General features: G+C 46.1%; 1 protein-coding gene across 1 annotated transcript in view; it reads right to left on the bottom strand.

Moving 5' to 3' along the window:
- The window catches only part of LOC129699492 (glycogen phosphorylase, brain form), a 72,919-nt gene that overhangs the window by 45,602 nt on the left and 11,075 nt on the right, over positions 1–16,242 (bottom strand). The window contains exons 3-6 of the mRNA XM_055639330.1: positions 15,081–15,159; positions 11,688–11,791; positions 10,022–10,153; positions 8,893–9,004 (exon numbers count right to left, since the gene is read on the bottom strand). Coding sequence (XP_055495305.1) covers positions 8,893–9,004; positions 10,022–10,153; positions 11,688–11,791; positions 15,081–15,159 — 427 coding nt within the window. The remainder of the gene's footprint in view (positions 1–8,892; positions 9,005–10,021; positions 10,154–11,687; positions 11,792–15,080; positions 15,160–16,242) is intronic.

Here is a 16,242-nt window from a genome sequence, read left to right as displayed (position 1 = left end):
GTCTTGAGGTTGCGGATGAGGGGGCGCAGCTCGGGCTGCGACGTCTCCGGCCACCCCCTGTACAGGAGCTGAGACTGGGAACTGTGGGGTTGTTTGCAGTTGCAGAGGGAGGGGGCAAGGGCGGTACAGTTCCCAGTCTCAGCTCCATTCCAGGGGGGTGACCGGAGACGTCAGGGCCAACGGGACACCGACTGAAAGCACGGCGATCCCAGAGACTCACAGCCAGCAGCAACTCTAGCCCAGCCCCGCTCCAACTCCAGAGGAACCCGGGTTGCGGATGAGGGGGCGCAGCTCAGACTGTGGGCGAACTGCCAGTTGTCGCTGTAGCGGCGCATCGGGGAGCGGGTTCTTGATGGTCCTGACGTCTCCGGGCGCCCCCCTGGACAGGAGCTGAGAGACGTCAGGACCACCAGAAGCCGCTCCCTGATGGGCTGCTACGGCTACAAGTGGCAGTTCGCCCACAGCCCGAGCTGCGCCCCCTCATCGGGACACCGACCCCCAGGCCCGCTGCAAGCACGGAGATCCCAGAGACTCACAGCCAGCAGCAACTCTAGCCCAGCCCCGCTCCAACTTCAGAGAAACCCGGGTTGCGGATGAGGGGGCGCAGCTCGGGCTGTGGGCGAACTGCCACTTGTCGCCGTAGCGGCCCATCGGGGAGCGGATTCCTCTGGAGTTGGAGGGACAGGGAGACACAGCGGCTTTTGAGAATGGTGGGCAATCACTTCCAAAGTTCTGCCCACACAGTCAGTACACCTCTCCTACACTTGTCTCCCGCACTAAGATCATCTCGCAGAGAATGATCCCAGCCTAACCCTCCCTATTCTCTCCTATTCTGCAAGAAAAAACTACATTGAAGATTCAAACTCGCGATCGAGTAACTGCCGGGATCGAGGCGCAAACTCGCGACCTTGCGGATATGAGCCGAGCACTCTACCACTGCGCCAGCCGTTAAAATCTACGCTAAAAATCTTCCATTCCGAAAGCCGAAAAATTCTGAATTACGATAAGTGTCTGGTCCCAAGGCTTTCGGATAAAAGGTTGTGCACCTGTACTCCAAATGAGGCCACACCAATGTCTTGTACAACTGTAACGTAACATCCTAACTTCTATTCTCAATACCCTGACGGATGCAGGCCAATGTACCAAAAGCCTTCTTTATCACCCTATCTACCTGTGACGCCACTTTCAAGGAACTATGACCCTGCACGCCTCGATCCCTCTGCTCTACAACACTCCCCAAAGTCCTACCATTCACTGTGTAGGCCCTGCCCCGGTTTGACTACCCTATATGCAACACCTTGCACTTATCTACATTAAACTCCATTAACCTGCTGTAACCATCTTCACTTTTGATGATACCACTTACTATTTGACTAAACTCATGTCCATTGCTGGTTCTGAGCACTTCTGGTTCTGAAGGCAACAGGGGGAGGGCGTGGGGTGGAGAAGATAATCTGTAAATGCAAATCATCTTTTTCTTGTTGGCTTGGCTCGTCCGTGCTGGGGAATCCCTCCCTGACATGAACTCTTCAACCTCGTGCATTCAGTCATGGCAAAGGGTCGACAGTACACAAAATATTACAAATCTGAGAGTTCATGTTACATGACAACTAGGTTATCAACCTTCCAGAATAATCTCATGAAGCAGTTGTGACTGACTGGAGAAACATTATTCATGCAACAAGGCAAAGGATATTTTGCATTTAAATATGTCCTACCTGCCTCTGTTTACCCCCTCTCCCTCTAAACCCTTCCTACCCAAGTACCTGTCCAAGTGTCTTTTAAATGTTGTACCTGCCTCAACTACCTCCTCCATACATGGTCCATATACCAACCACCCTCTGAGTGAAAGTTGTAAGTTTGATCCAGACTAGGGAACAGTCACTTCTATACCCATTGATGCAGGTCTACACACTGTCTACCCTCTGATGCAAGTCTACACACTACTACCCTCTGATGCAAGACTCCATATTACCCTCTGATGCAAGACTCCACACTGTGTACCCTCTGATGCAACACTCCATACTGTGTACCCTCCGATGCAAGATTACACACTACTACCCTCTGATGCAAGACTCCACGTTACCCTGCAATCGTTAGCCAGTAGTTACTACATCCCCTAACCATCTCGCCCCAGCTTCCCCTTTATACTCGACTGTTGCTGCAATCTATTGAGCCAGCCCAGTCTTTCTTGCACAACGGTTTAGGCAATGCTTCTCCTGCCATCCACACAGAGATTGCCTCTCCTAATTCACACAGGTTTTGACAAACAGCTCCCTTTTAAGTTAGAGACGGCGTTTCAAATAGTTCCGATTGTTTGTCATGATCCTTGCCCTTTACACACATTGCCTGAAACAATTCAGGGCCTTTACTGGACCCTAACCACATCCTCACATCCATCAAGTGTCAGACAGTATCACCAGTCTGCATAAACTGTCCCATTTCTGTAACAACCCGTTTAACCTACAGCAAGCACTGCACGTCCTTGTCCCTATCTGCAGTTTGTACATTCTCCCCGTGAGGATTTTGTATGTTCTCCCTGTGACTGCGCGAGTTTCCTCCAGGTGCTCTGGTTTCCTCCTGCACTCCAAAAATGTACAGGTTTGTAGGTTAATTGACTTTGGTCAAAATTGTAAATTGTCCCTGGTGTGTAGGATAGTGTTAGTGTACGGGGTGATCACTGGTCGGCATGGACTCGGTGGGTCGAAGTGCCTATTTCTGTGCTGTATCTCTAAAGTCTAACAGTCTAAAGTAAATCTGCAGTTCATTCTGAAAATGGCAACATAATTAGATGGGTTAGTAAAGAAGGCATATGGTACGTTTTCCTTCATTGGTTGGGGCATTGAGTATAAGTCAGGAGGTCATGATGCAGCTTTATGGGACTTTGGTTCGGCCACATTTGGAGTATTGGAGTTCAGGTTGCCCCATTACAGGAAGGATGTGAAGGCTTTGGAAAGATTGCAGAGGAGGTTTACTAGAATGATAACTTTATTAGGAGATATTACCTTCAAGGAGCGATTAGATAGACTTGGATTCTTTCCACTGGAACAATGGAGGTTGCTGGAGACTCGACAGAAATATATAAAATAATGGGAGAAATAGATAGGGTAGACAATCAGAACCTTTTTATCCCCAGGATGAAATAATCAAATCAAGTTCAAGTGAGTTTATTGTCATGTGTCCCTGATAGGACAATGACATTCTTGCTTTGCTTCAGCACAACAGAACACAGTAGACATTTACTACTAAATACTAGAGGGCATTGCTTTAAGGTGAGATGGGGTACAGTTTAAAGGAGATGTTTAAAGGAGCAAGTTTAGTTTGGTTTAGTTTAATTTAATTTTGTAATCATTTAATTGTAATTGTAATCGGACACATAAAATTTCATTTATTTATAGATATTGTTTATGACACTTTATAAATATTCTTGTTTTGCTTTTTGTATGCTGTTTCATACTTGCTTTTTATTCTTTTATTCTGTTCGAAATAAAGAATTAATTAAATTTTTTTAATTTAAAAAAAAAGATTAATATTTATTTACCAAACAGAGGGCGGTGAGTGCCTGGAATGTGCTGCCAGGGGTGGTGGTGGAGGCAGATACGATAGTGGCATTTAAAATAATTTTGGATAGACACGTGGATATGAAGGGGAATGGAGTGATATGGAACACATGCAGGCAGATAAGATGTGTAGGAAAGGACTGCAGATGCTGGTTTAAACCAAATGCTGGAGTAACTCAGCATATCTGGAAAGAAGGAATGGGTGACATTTCTTAGACAGCTACAGGCAGCGCTGCCAAATCTGATCAGACATATTCAAGGAAATCTATCACAATTGTCATTGTAAACTCACCCCGTTCAAAAATCCAAAAATCACAGGGCACCCAAAATGTCCACCCCACCAAATGGAAGTCATACAAGTTTATTTTATTAGCCCCCTGCCCACCCCACACACTACCTCCAACAATCTTACAACCGGTAAATGATAGAATATGGAAATAATGCAAATGCACCAGATTCATGAACAACATCATCCCCGCTGTTATCAGACTATTGAATCCTCCTTCCATAATCTATGGTGTAGTCCTGATCTTCCAACCAACCCAATTGCAGACTTTGCACTTTTTCTGTGTAACACTACATTCTCCACTGTGGTATTTTTCTCTTTGCACTAAGAGTTGTACTTGTGTATAGCTTGATTGTACTCATGTATTGATTGGATAGAGCACAAGCTCTACGCCGTATCTCAATATACGTGACAATAACAAAACCAACAACAGTTTCTCACGGTGTCATCAGTACACAGGACAACACATGTATCACATGCACAGGAACATACAACATACAACAGTACAGCACAGGAACAGGCCATTCGGCTCACAATGTCTGTGCCTAACATGATGCCTGTAGGTGCATCCATTTCCCTTCATTCCCTGCATATGTCCGTCTAATCCTGGGTCTTCCTATTGTGTGCAAATGTATTTTCGATAAATGCTCAAGGTGCAGCCTTTCAAGCCAATCCATTGGCCAGTTCATGAACTAGCCTAACGGTATGTACATTGAATTCTCCAATTCCTGATAACTAGCCTACAAACAACCACAGTTCACAATGATGTATCCCTCTTGGGCTCACAAGTCAACAATCAGCCAGCCGACCAAGAAACCTCCTTGCCTGAGGTCATTTGTTGTCCTGGTTTCATTCTGGTTTCCAGCACCCCCCTCCCCACTTCCATTACAATCAGTCTGATGAAGGGTCTCGACTTGAAACATCGCCTCATTTTCTCCAGGGATGCTGCAAGACCAGCTGAATTACTCCAGCACTTTGTGTCTACCTTTGGCATAAACCAGCAACTGCAGTTCTTTTTTATTACATGTTTACTACACACAACTCCCCCTTTTCCCTGCCCCAAACACCCCCTGCATTTCTCCCCTGCTCCCCACCTGAAATACAGTCAATAACACAGTAATTGAAATTTAAAACTGCATATCCTAGAAATCTGAAATAAAAATACATTGGTGGGAATCTCTACAGTCCAGGTTGTATCTCTGCAAAGCGTTTAGATCAACAGTTCAGCATTTTGTGTTTCAAAGATTCACAGTTTTATTAAACCATGTATTGAAATTGCTGACAAAATAGGTTTGGACACAGAGAAATATTCCAGGCCAATCTTGCGGTGACTTCAAAGCTACATTTCCCGAATTACAAATTATCAGTGGAAAAAAACACTTTGTCAAAGGACCAGCTTCACTCTCGTGCTCAAGTAGAATAAAAAGACAGCCGACTCTTTCCCAAGTCCCTCCGTGGCCAAATGCCAGATGACCCAAGCAGAAGCGGAGGTGGAGAGGAACAGAGGCTTTCTTCTCCAGTTGCTTTTGTGGCCAGAATACAAATGAGCAGAAAAGGCAAGTCATCAGCAGCTGCTATTGTCTCTGTACTGGCTGGCAACACTTCAGAACTGGCCTAGTTACCATTCCCAGGGGTCTCATATAACTTTTTTCCCCTGTTGCCAGCCGGGCAACCTCGGCAGCTTTTTAAGTTGCCAAATGACAGTTTAGGTGGTCATTTAAGACTGCTTGCATGACGCGTGTGATAATGTGTTCGGACGAAGTGCGTAGTTACCAGTCGGAATTATGGTCAATGAAGCATTCACTTATTTCTGCTTCAAATAAAGTCACAAACTAAACATATTCACCAATCAAGACATGATATATACCACAATGACATGCAGCAAAATTATAATACAGTATCTCATCCCTTTTTACACGTTGCAATGAATGCAATTTCTATTATTTCTTTCCACTTCCAAACAAAAATGTGGTTGGATTATTCAACGTATGATCAACCTCGGTGAGACCAAGCGCAGGCTTGGCGATTGCTTCGCCCAACACCTCCACTCAGTTCGCAATAACCAACCTCATCTCCCGGTGGCTCAGCACTTCAACCCCCTCCCATTCCGAATCCTGGGCCTCCTCCATGGCCAGAGTGAGGCCCACCACAAATTGCAGGAACAGCACCTCATATTTCGCTTGGGTAATTTTCACCCCAGCGGTATAAACATTGGCTTCTCCAATTTCAGGTAGCCCTTGCTTTTTCCCTCCTTCCCCTCCCATTCCCAGCTCTCCCACAGCCTACTCTCTGCCTCTTCCTTTCTTTCCCCCACCACCCCCGACCCAACATTAGTCTGAAGAAGGGTCTCGACCCCGAAATATAGCCTATTTCCTTCGCTCCATAGATGTTGCCTCACCCGCTGAGTATCTCCAGCATTTTTGTCTACCCATTCACACAAGTTCTGTTAACCCACTTTCCTCACCCACTCCCCACACATTAGGGGCAAATTTACAGAGACAAATTAACCTACAAAGCCAATGGGATGTGGGAGGAAACCCACACGCTTGTAGGGAGAATGTGCAAATTCAACACAGACATTGCTCGAGGACAGGATCCAACACAGATCTCTGGCGAGTGAGGTGGCAAGTCCACCAGCTGTGCCACTGTATTTTATTTTCCAACACAAAGAAAATTATACGTTGATAGCTTTGGTTACTAAAAAAAAAGAAATTATCCATTTTCAGTCTTAAATCTCTAAGTGACACTATGTCCCCCTTTACAGCTACTGTATGTTTTAATTCAGTTCAAGACTATGGGGCAGTAAATTGGCCATAAAGTTGCTGCCTAAAATTGCCAGAGACCCGTAATTGATCCTGAATATGGGTGCTGTCTGTATGGAGTTTGCTCCTTTTCCTTATACTTATATCTCATATATAAATATACACCGTTTTGTTTTCTCGTTTATAACATTGTTTACAGAGTACTATGTTTACATATTCTGTTGTGCTGCTGCAAGTAAGGATTTCATTGTTCTAACTGGGATGTGAGAGAATAAAACACTCCTGACTCTTGACTTACGTCGCTATGGTGTGGGATAGAACTAGTGTACGGGTGACTGGTGGTCGGCATGGACTCGGTGGGCCGATGGGCCTGTTTCCACGCTGTATCTTTAAATTAAACTAAAAACACTAAATGTAAAGAAGGGTCTCTACCTGAAACATCACCCAATTTCTTTTATCCTGAGTTGCTGGCTGCTCCATGGAGCTCCCCCGCACAATTAAAGCATGGAATAGTCTTCACTTTACCATAGTTACCCTTTTCTGCTTAAGTCCAAGAGTCAAGAGAGTTTTATTGTCATGTGTCCCAGATAGGACAATGTAATACTTGCTTGCTGCAGCCCAACAGAATATGTAAACATAATACAGAACAGGTGATAAACGTTCAGTGTGTCTATATACCATAGACCATATATATACACAATAAATAAACAGATAAAGTGCAATAGGCTGTTATTTTTCAGAGTTTGGAGTTTGGTGGTGGTGGGTCCACTCCTGTTTAAATTCTATTTGGAATATTTTTGGAGGACCAGGAAACCAAGAAGCAAGAGTTACTCCAGGGAGTTACTCCAGCTCCAGGGAGTGATTCTGCGTTGGTTTTCAGCAGTCGCGGCGAGGCGGCGACCAGACAGCAATGGTGGCCAGATCTCCCACAATGCAAAGGGAGGGAGAAAGTGGCCGACGCCGACTAGTTGCCGTGGCAACGTGCATGTGCAGGGTGGCACATGCGCACAACCACGGCTGAAGATGTGGCTGGTCGTGGTTGTGCGCATGTGCAGGCCGCGGCAGTGCGCATGTGTAAGGCGGCCGGCTGTGCCGGAGGATGAAAGGGGGGAGAAGAGGGGAGAGGGAGGGGGAAGGGAAAGGGGAGAGAGAAAGGGGGAGAAAAGAAAGCAAGGAGAGAAGAGGAAAGGAAACTAGAAGGGGAAAGGAAAGGAAGAGAGAAGGGGGGGAGGGGGGGAGAAAGAGAGAGGGAGGGGAGGAAGGGAGGAGGAACGGGCGGAGAGCCGAGATCCAGACAGTGGGCGGAGACGGAGAGTGACAGCGAGAGAGAGAGAGAGGGGGGGGGGCGCTCAGAGTTGTTTGCCAAGCCGGGCAAAATGGAACGGCTGTTAGGTTGCCAGACGGCAGTTTAGGTCGCCATTGGCACCCGGGCAACCGCTAATTTCGAGCCCTGCATTCCCCACAGCACACATCTTTCCTCACTATATGGCCTGCGATGGAGGTTTACAGCTGGAACAAGGGAACAGTACACCAGCAGCCGAATAACACCAAACTGGAACAAATGGTACAGAGCTTGAAAACGCACACTACTAGACACAGGAACAGTTTCTTCTCCTCCATTACCTCCTTCCTTCCATAAGCTAGGGTACAGTCCAATTCACCTCTACCCCATTGCGGTCATTGGGCCTTGTCTCTGGCACTGATGCACTACTATGCTGAGTACTATATTCTGCATAGCAGTGCATTAGTCTGAAGAAGGGTTTCGACCCGAAACGTCGCCTATTTCCTTCGCTCCATAGATGCTGCCTCAACCGCTGGGTTTCTTCAGCATTTTTGTCTACCGACTATATTCTGCACTCTGTATTTTCCCCAATGATTCTGCTTTGTTCTGAAATCAGGTCTCGACCTGTTCCTTTTCTCCAGAGAGTCTGCCTGACCCGCTGAGTTACTCCAGCATTTTGATGTCTATTACCAGTGTAAACCAGCATTTGCAATTCCTTCCTGCACCCTTAGCTCTACGTATCGTATTTGAGTTTGAACTGATTGTATTTATGTCTAATATTATCTGATCTGTTTGGATAGCTTGCAGAACAAAGCATTTCACTGTACCTCGTATGAGGTAGATGGCAACAATAAACCTAAACCCAGCCTTACTATGTGCAAAGACACCCTTTATTAGGAACTGCAGAACTACTAAATAAATGGCACATTTGTATAACATGCATATACTGATACCACAATCAGGATTTTCATAACTTCGGAGAAAAGTTTCTGAGTAACTTACAGTCCTTCAGATTGAAGTCGTTGGGAGCCTTTGCAGACCACAGCCTCATGGTGTTGACGGTGTTGTTCTTGAATCCCGGCACTGGAGTGTCGTAGGGCATGGCCAGGACAACCTGTGGCCATGAACATACTTAGTTTAGAGATACAGTGGAAACAGGCCCATCGGCCCACCGAGTCCATGCCGACTGGCGATCGCCCATACACTAGTTCAATCCTACACTCGACATTGGCCAATTTATAGAGGCCAATTAACCTACAAATCCGCATGTCTTTGGGATGTGGGAGGAAGTGGGAGCACCCGAAGAAAATCCACCCAGTCACAGCGAGAACGTACACACTCCACACAGACAGCACCTGCAGCCAGGATCGAACAGGGCCTCTGGCACTGCAAGGCAGCAACTCTACCGCTGCGCCACTGCGCTGCTTATTATGGTCAGACACTTAAGTACGTCACTTGTTTCTTTTTACAGGAGGTGCAAGGAAAAGCAGGTGCTGGACTCTTAAATGAAACACCAAGAGCAAGAGGAACTCAGTGGGTCAGGCAGCATTGGAGGAGGGGAATGGTCGATTCTGAAGAAGGTTCCCGACCTCGAAACATCGTTTCTTCATTTCCTCCACTGCTGTTACCCGACCCGCTGAGTTCTTCCAGTTTGTGATGTTTTACCTCTTTTTAAAAAAAATATTCGCTGGAAGTTTATGTTTCCCACCCGTGTACCAGTAACAAGTAAATGTTGTTATAGAACTTGCCTGAACTACCTCCTCTGGCAGCTCATTCCATAAACCCACCACTCTTGGCCATTGTCACCCAAGAGCTATGCCCTCCAGTCTTCCTCTACATCCTGGGGTAAAGGTTCTGACTGCCTATGATCTAATTTTCTGTTCACTTCAGGAATGGTGATCTGGAGGTTTCCCTGCCATTAAGTTTAGATTATCGTCACGTGTACCGAGGTGCAGTGAAAAGCTTTTGTTGCGTGCTAACCGGTCAGCGGATAGACATAAATCAGAAGGCATAAATGTGGGACAGCGTTATAAGAGGAGCAGTAGATAATTCCCCTCTTGTCATCTTCTCAGGTTACACAGTTCCCCGAGACTCCCAGTGGTCCTACACCGGGACGGCAAGCAGCATGTACCTGAGTATCGAGCCATCTCGCACCGTTGGGGCCGCGCTCCACATGGCCGTAGAAGTGAACGGGGAGCATGTATTCCGGACGGGCTTTCTCCCACGGGTTACCATAGCGCAGCCAGTCATCAGCTTCCTCCACCTGGGGAGCAACAAACAAAGAGAGGTTATCTGAGAAGATATATGATACATACACAAATTAAATAGCTGCACCAAAGAGAACATATGAAATAAGATCTTAACGGCCAATCTCAGGCAAGGGTGCACACAGGGGACAAGTCATAGGAGCAGAATTAGGCCATTTGGCCCATCGAGTCTACACCGCCATTCAACCAAGGCTGATCTACCTTTCCCTCTCAACTCCATACTCCTGCCTTCTCTCCATAACCTTTCACACCCTTGCTAATCAAGAACCTGTCAATCTCCGCTTTCAAAATAAGTTCATAAGTTATAGGAGCAGAATTAGGCCATTCGGCCCATCAAGTCTACTCTGGGATTCAAGCAAGACCGATCTATTTTTCCCTCTCGACCCCATTCTTCTGCCGTCTCCCCATAACCCCAGACACCCTTATGGGCCTGTCCCACTTGGGCGACTTTTTAGAGGACTGCAGGAGACTTTGCAGTTGCCACATGTTCGCGGGTGGTTGCCGGGGAGTCGCCTTCATGGTCGTGAGGAGTTCCCGCATTCTGGGAACTAGAAATGTTGCTGACCGGTGAATTTCATTGGCTCATTGGGGAAAAAAAACGTAAGCAGTAGTTTTTAGAACCAAGTTTAACCGACCGATAATGTTAATGTCCGCCGAGCTTCACAGCCGTGTATCTCTGGCTTCTTAAAAGTTGGCTCCACTCCTTCTTCCCCCTTCTCCCCACCTCTTTTAAAGGACTTACCGTACACTGTGCTTTTTAGCTTCTTAATTACAGCTCCAACCTGTTCATCGTGGTGTGGGTCTGCACCACATTGGCTTTGCACCATGTGAATTTCACTCAGACAGCGCTCCCCCCGCTTGCCCTGACCCCACCCACATAACGGGCTGGTGAAGTAAGCGATGTGTTTGTGTGTGTTCCCATCTGACAGTCGCCGTTTCAGTTGCCGGTTATTCAGGCAACTGCCGGCAACTTGACAGTCACCGGCAGTAATCTGAAAAATCGCCTATGTGGGACAGGGCCATTAAGTAAGTAAGTAAGTAAGTAAGTACGTTTATTGGCCAAGTATTCATATACAAGGAATTTGCCTTGGTGCTCCACCCACAAGTAACAACATGACATACAGTGACAGTTACGAATGACTCCGAAAACACTAAACATTAATAAAAATAAAACATTAATGATAAAACACCATTGATCAAGCATGTGAACCAACAAAATACCAGATCAAAGGGAGGATACAGATTTTTGGCTGTTGAGTAAAGCAACTGCTCTAATACTAATTAAATGTCCAATGACAATGTGACAATGAATTCCACAGATTCGCCATTCTCTGGCCAAATAAATTCCTCCTCGTCTCCATTTTTAAGGTTCAGGCACCACAGGGATTAGTAGGCATCATATATGGATCAACATTCGGGTGCTATTGGAACCATAGAGCTATACAGTAACGCGACATGTCTGTATAGCAATAATAACAGATGCATTTGGTTTTGTACATTATCATTGGATATTAATTCCAGAAAACTCACCTGCCAGCCATTATGAATCTTTTGATTGAAGATACCAAACTCATAGCGAATGCCATAGCCATAGGCTGCCAACCCCAGCGTGGCCAGTGAATCAAGGAAACAAGCTGGAACAAAACCCAATAAATTAATACACTTGTACAAGTACAAATATGTTTAACGCGAGAGGGGAAAGATGCAACAGGAACCTGAGGGGCAATGTTTTCATTCAGCGGATGGTGGGTATATAGGACAAGCTGCCAGAGGAGGTTGTTGAGAAAGTTGACATCCCTACTTGAATAAAAACACCGGAACATGGGTAGGAAAGGTTTAAAGGGATCTGGGCCAAACACGGGCAGGTGTGACTAGTGTAGACGGGGCATCTTGGCTGGCATGGACGAGTTGAACCAAGTTGTGTGACATACATTTCGTTGTCTCTGTACTGTACACTGACAATGACAATTAAAATTGAATCTGAATCTAATGACAGTTAGCAGAGAGACAACATTACTTTGGTAGTATATTCACTTCACCTAGCTGGATAAATTAGAGGAGAATTCATTTTGTATTTTCTCCTAAGTGCTAGTTTCATATGAATATATGACCCAGCAGAAAAGTTTGAGGAATTTCAAGAGCAATTTCCATCCAGCAGAAGATGAGAGCTTGTGTCCTTTTGCCTGAACCAAAAAAAATGAAAGGTACCAAAACCAAGTTTGAGTGAGTGATGGTGCCTATCTATGGACCTGCCAAAAGGTTTTAAAAGTCAAGCAGGACTTAAAACATTGAACATAGGCCAGTACAACACAAGAACGGGCCCTTCGGCCCACAATGTCTGTGCTCAACACAATGCCAAGTAATCTTCTAAAAAAATACTTACTTTAAAAAATGATGCCAGAATATTTTTTTAGCCCTTGTAAATGTTAACTCAATGTTGACTAAGGAACGGATAAATATACACCAATTAACCCAGTAAATGGTTCAGCAGGGAATGACACAAAGTGCTGGAGTAACTCAGCGGGTCAAGCAGCATCTCTGCAGAACATGGATGAGTGACATTTCAGGACATCCAGGTCAGCAAACGTTTAACCAGTTTAGTTTAGTTTTAGAGTTACAGCATAGATACATGACCTTTGGCCCATCAAGTCCATGCCGACCATCAATATACCCATTCACACTAGTTCCATGTAATCCCACTTTCTCACTCCCTACACACTCGGGGCAATTTACAGAAGCCAATTAACCTACAACCCACATGTCTTTTGAATGTGGAGGGAAATCAGAGCAAATCTCCCCACTCGGTCACGGGGAGAACGTGCCAACTCCGCACAAACAGCACCCGAGGTTGGGACCGAAGCCGGGTCTCTGGCGCTGTGAGGCAGCAACTCTACCGCTGTGCCACTGTGCTGCTCAAAGTGAACATTCCTGCGTCAACTGTAGACCCGTCTAGACCCACCTGGAACTCAATCCCAGGACAAAGCCAGTGCTGCATTGTCAGCAATGCCATCTTTAGGTGCAGTATTTAAACAAAAGTCTCATCAACCTTCTTAGAAGGACATTAAAAAAATCCCTTGCACCATTTAAATCAGGGCAATTAAGTTCTCCCCAATGGCCTGGCTGATGATTTTTCCGCAGCCATGATCATTAAAGCAACCCGATTAACTAATTAATCATCACATTGGTGTTTATGGCCGGATACAAACAAATGACATGAAGTGCTGGAGTAACTCAGCAGGTCAGGCAACATCTCTGGAGAACGTGGACGAGTGACATTTCACGCCAGGATGCTTCTTCAGACTGATTGTTGGGGTGGGGGGGAATTCAAAGAGAGGAGAGGCAGGACCAAGCCCTGGCAGGATGCAGGTGTGGGGGCTTTTAATGGGCAGATGGTTGGACAAACGCTGGAGATGAAAGAACCGAAGATGTGAGGAAAAGGGATTGAAGAGTTGTGAAGCTAGAGTGAGGAATGTAGGTGGACGTTTGTGGGTGGGTGGGTGGTTTTAGAGAACATGGGTGCGAGTGTAGGTAGGCCACAGAGGGAGGGGAGAAGAAGGGTGGGGGGTGGGCATGCATTTGTAGGTTAGTTTCCTAAAATTGGAGAATTCAACGTTCATACCATTGAATGTAAGCTACCCAAGCAGAATACGAGGAGTCATTCCTCCAGTTTGCGTGTGGAAGAGGGGAGAGGAGGAGGGTTCAAGGCTGTTGGTTTCCTCCTGTTAGTTCTCAGGGCATCCCTTGTGTGCGGCACGGTGGTGCAGCGGGTAGATTTGCTGCTTTAGTGCCAGAAACCCAGGCTTCAGGTGCTGAATGTATGGAGTTTGCACATTCTCCCTGTGACCGCGTGGGTTTCCTCCGGGTGCTCTGGTTTCCTCCCACACTCCAAAGACGTGCCGGTTTGTGGGTTAATTGGCTTCAGTAAAATTGTAAATTGTCCTTAGTGTGTAGGATAATGTTAGTGTGTGGGTTGATCGCTGGTCGGCGGGGACCCGGTGGGCTGAAGGGCTGTTTCTATAATGTCTAAAGTAAAGTCTAAAGATTACTTTTGCTGCTCAACCCCGGAGATTCCGAGGTGGCTTGAGTGGGGGCCAGATGAGGGACCTGCTGGAGCTGGGTGGGGCACACAGGTTACTAGGTGTGCATATTGCCCGTGACTTTGCACAGACATGTTGCATGTGACTTTGCACAGACTTCGTCACAGCCTCCATGAACCCTTCTCTGACCCTTTCAATGGTCTTGGGCTGGAGAATACCATGAAAACGTTTTGCCCTCCCAAGGAGGCTTTGGAAACATCCTTGAAACCATAACACCATAAGACATAGGCCATTCGGCCCATCAAATGTGCTCCAGCATTCTCTCATGCTTCAAACTGTGGACTAGATTGCTGGTCTCAGTTGTGCCACTGAGCTGTACACCACAGAGACAGGCCCTTCGGCCCACTTGGTCCATGCCGAACAGGTTGGGATCTAAGCCAACCAGCCTATATTTGGCCCACAATCCTCTAAATGCTTCCTATCCTTATTTCTGTCCAAATGTTTTTTTAAAGGTTGTAATTGCATCCACTTTTATAGCTTCCTCTTGCAGAAAAACAATCCAAGTTTGGCCAACCTCACGTGAAAGCTAATGCCCTCTAATCCAGACAGCATTCTAGGAAACCTCCTCGGCACTCTCTCCAAAGCCTCCACATCCTTCCTGTAAAGGAGCGGCCAATACCACACACAATACTCCAAATGCCCCCTCACATTATAACTATGCCCTCCAATCTTTGAAAATCCACCCTGATAGGTTCTGATTGTCTACCCTATCGATGCCAAACAAGTACATAATTGACCCAAGAAATTAAAAAGTATTGTGCAATTAGCATGCAAAAGACAGATCGAAATAGACATCAGCGATCCTTAAGATGCTAGTTGTGATTACCTGCCAGCCGACCAAGGCCTCCATTGCCCAGACCAGCATCCTCTTCAATTTCCTCCAGCTCTTCAATATCTAAACCCAGCTGGACAACGGGACAGGAAGGAACAAGAGGAAGAGAAACTTTAAGATATTTAATCTATTCCACAGAGTAACTTCCTTTTTTCTTTTCACCAAGTTCACCGTAGCGGGCGGCACGGTGGCGCGGCAGTAGAGTTGCTGCCTTAAAGCGCCAGAGACCTGGGTTCGATCCTGACCTTGGGTGCTTGCTTACCTGACGGAATTTGTGCTTTCTTCCCGTGACCTGCGTGGGTTTTCTACAGGATCTTCGGTTTTCACCCACACTCCAGAGACGTACAGGTTTGCAGGTTAATTGGCTTGATATATTTGTAAGTTGCCCTGAGTGTGTGTAGGATTGTGTAAGTGTGCAGGGATCGCTGGTCGATGCGCACTCAATGGGCCGAAAGGCCTGTTTCCACGCTGTATCTCTGTACTAAACTAAAAAATTGCTAATTTGGACATAGTTTACTGCTTTACCTCACAACACAGAGCATTTAGATCCATTAGACTTGATGGAAATACATAGAGTTATAAGGAGCTTAGATAGGGTAGACAGTCAGAACCTATTTCCCCGATAGAAATGTCCAACACTTGAGGGCATAGCCTTAAGGCGAAAGGGGCAAAGTTTAAAGAAGATGAGCGGGACAAGTTTTGTTTTACAAAGAGGGTGGTGGGAGCCTGCAGATGTTGGTGGTGGTGGCGGCAGTTATGATAATGGTTTTTAAGAAGGTTTCAGATAGGCATATGGATATGCAGGGAATGGAGAGATATGGATTATGTACAAGCAGGGGAAATTAGTTTCACTTCATGTTTGGTACAGACATTGTGGGCCAAATACTGTATTTGCTGCACTGTTCCATGTTCGATGTTTAGCATTATGTCCTTTGCTATTTGCCCTCATATAAGACATCGGCATGTCTTCCTGCTGCCACCTAACCATCCATGTTCACCCTTTGCAGATGCCGTTGTGTCAATTGCTGCTAAATGTAGATCCACAGAAAGACCCAGGGAGCAGAATATTGGGGCCAGAACAAGCTCACTCGCACAAAACTGCAAAGGCAAACCGATAGATAGCGAAGCCACATCCTTTGGTTTAACTGGCTGATAA

This window comes from Leucoraja erinacea, chromosome 8 (assembly GCF_028641065.1).
Source record: "Leucoraja erinacea ecotype New England chromosome 8, Leri_hhj_1, whole genome shotgun sequence".
NCBI lineage: Eukaryota > Metazoa > Chordata > Chondrichthyes > Rajiformes > Rajidae > Leucoraja > Leucoraja erinaceus.
Note: the sequence above shows the minus strand (reverse complement) of the source record. Positions and strands in the feature narration are given on the sequence as shown.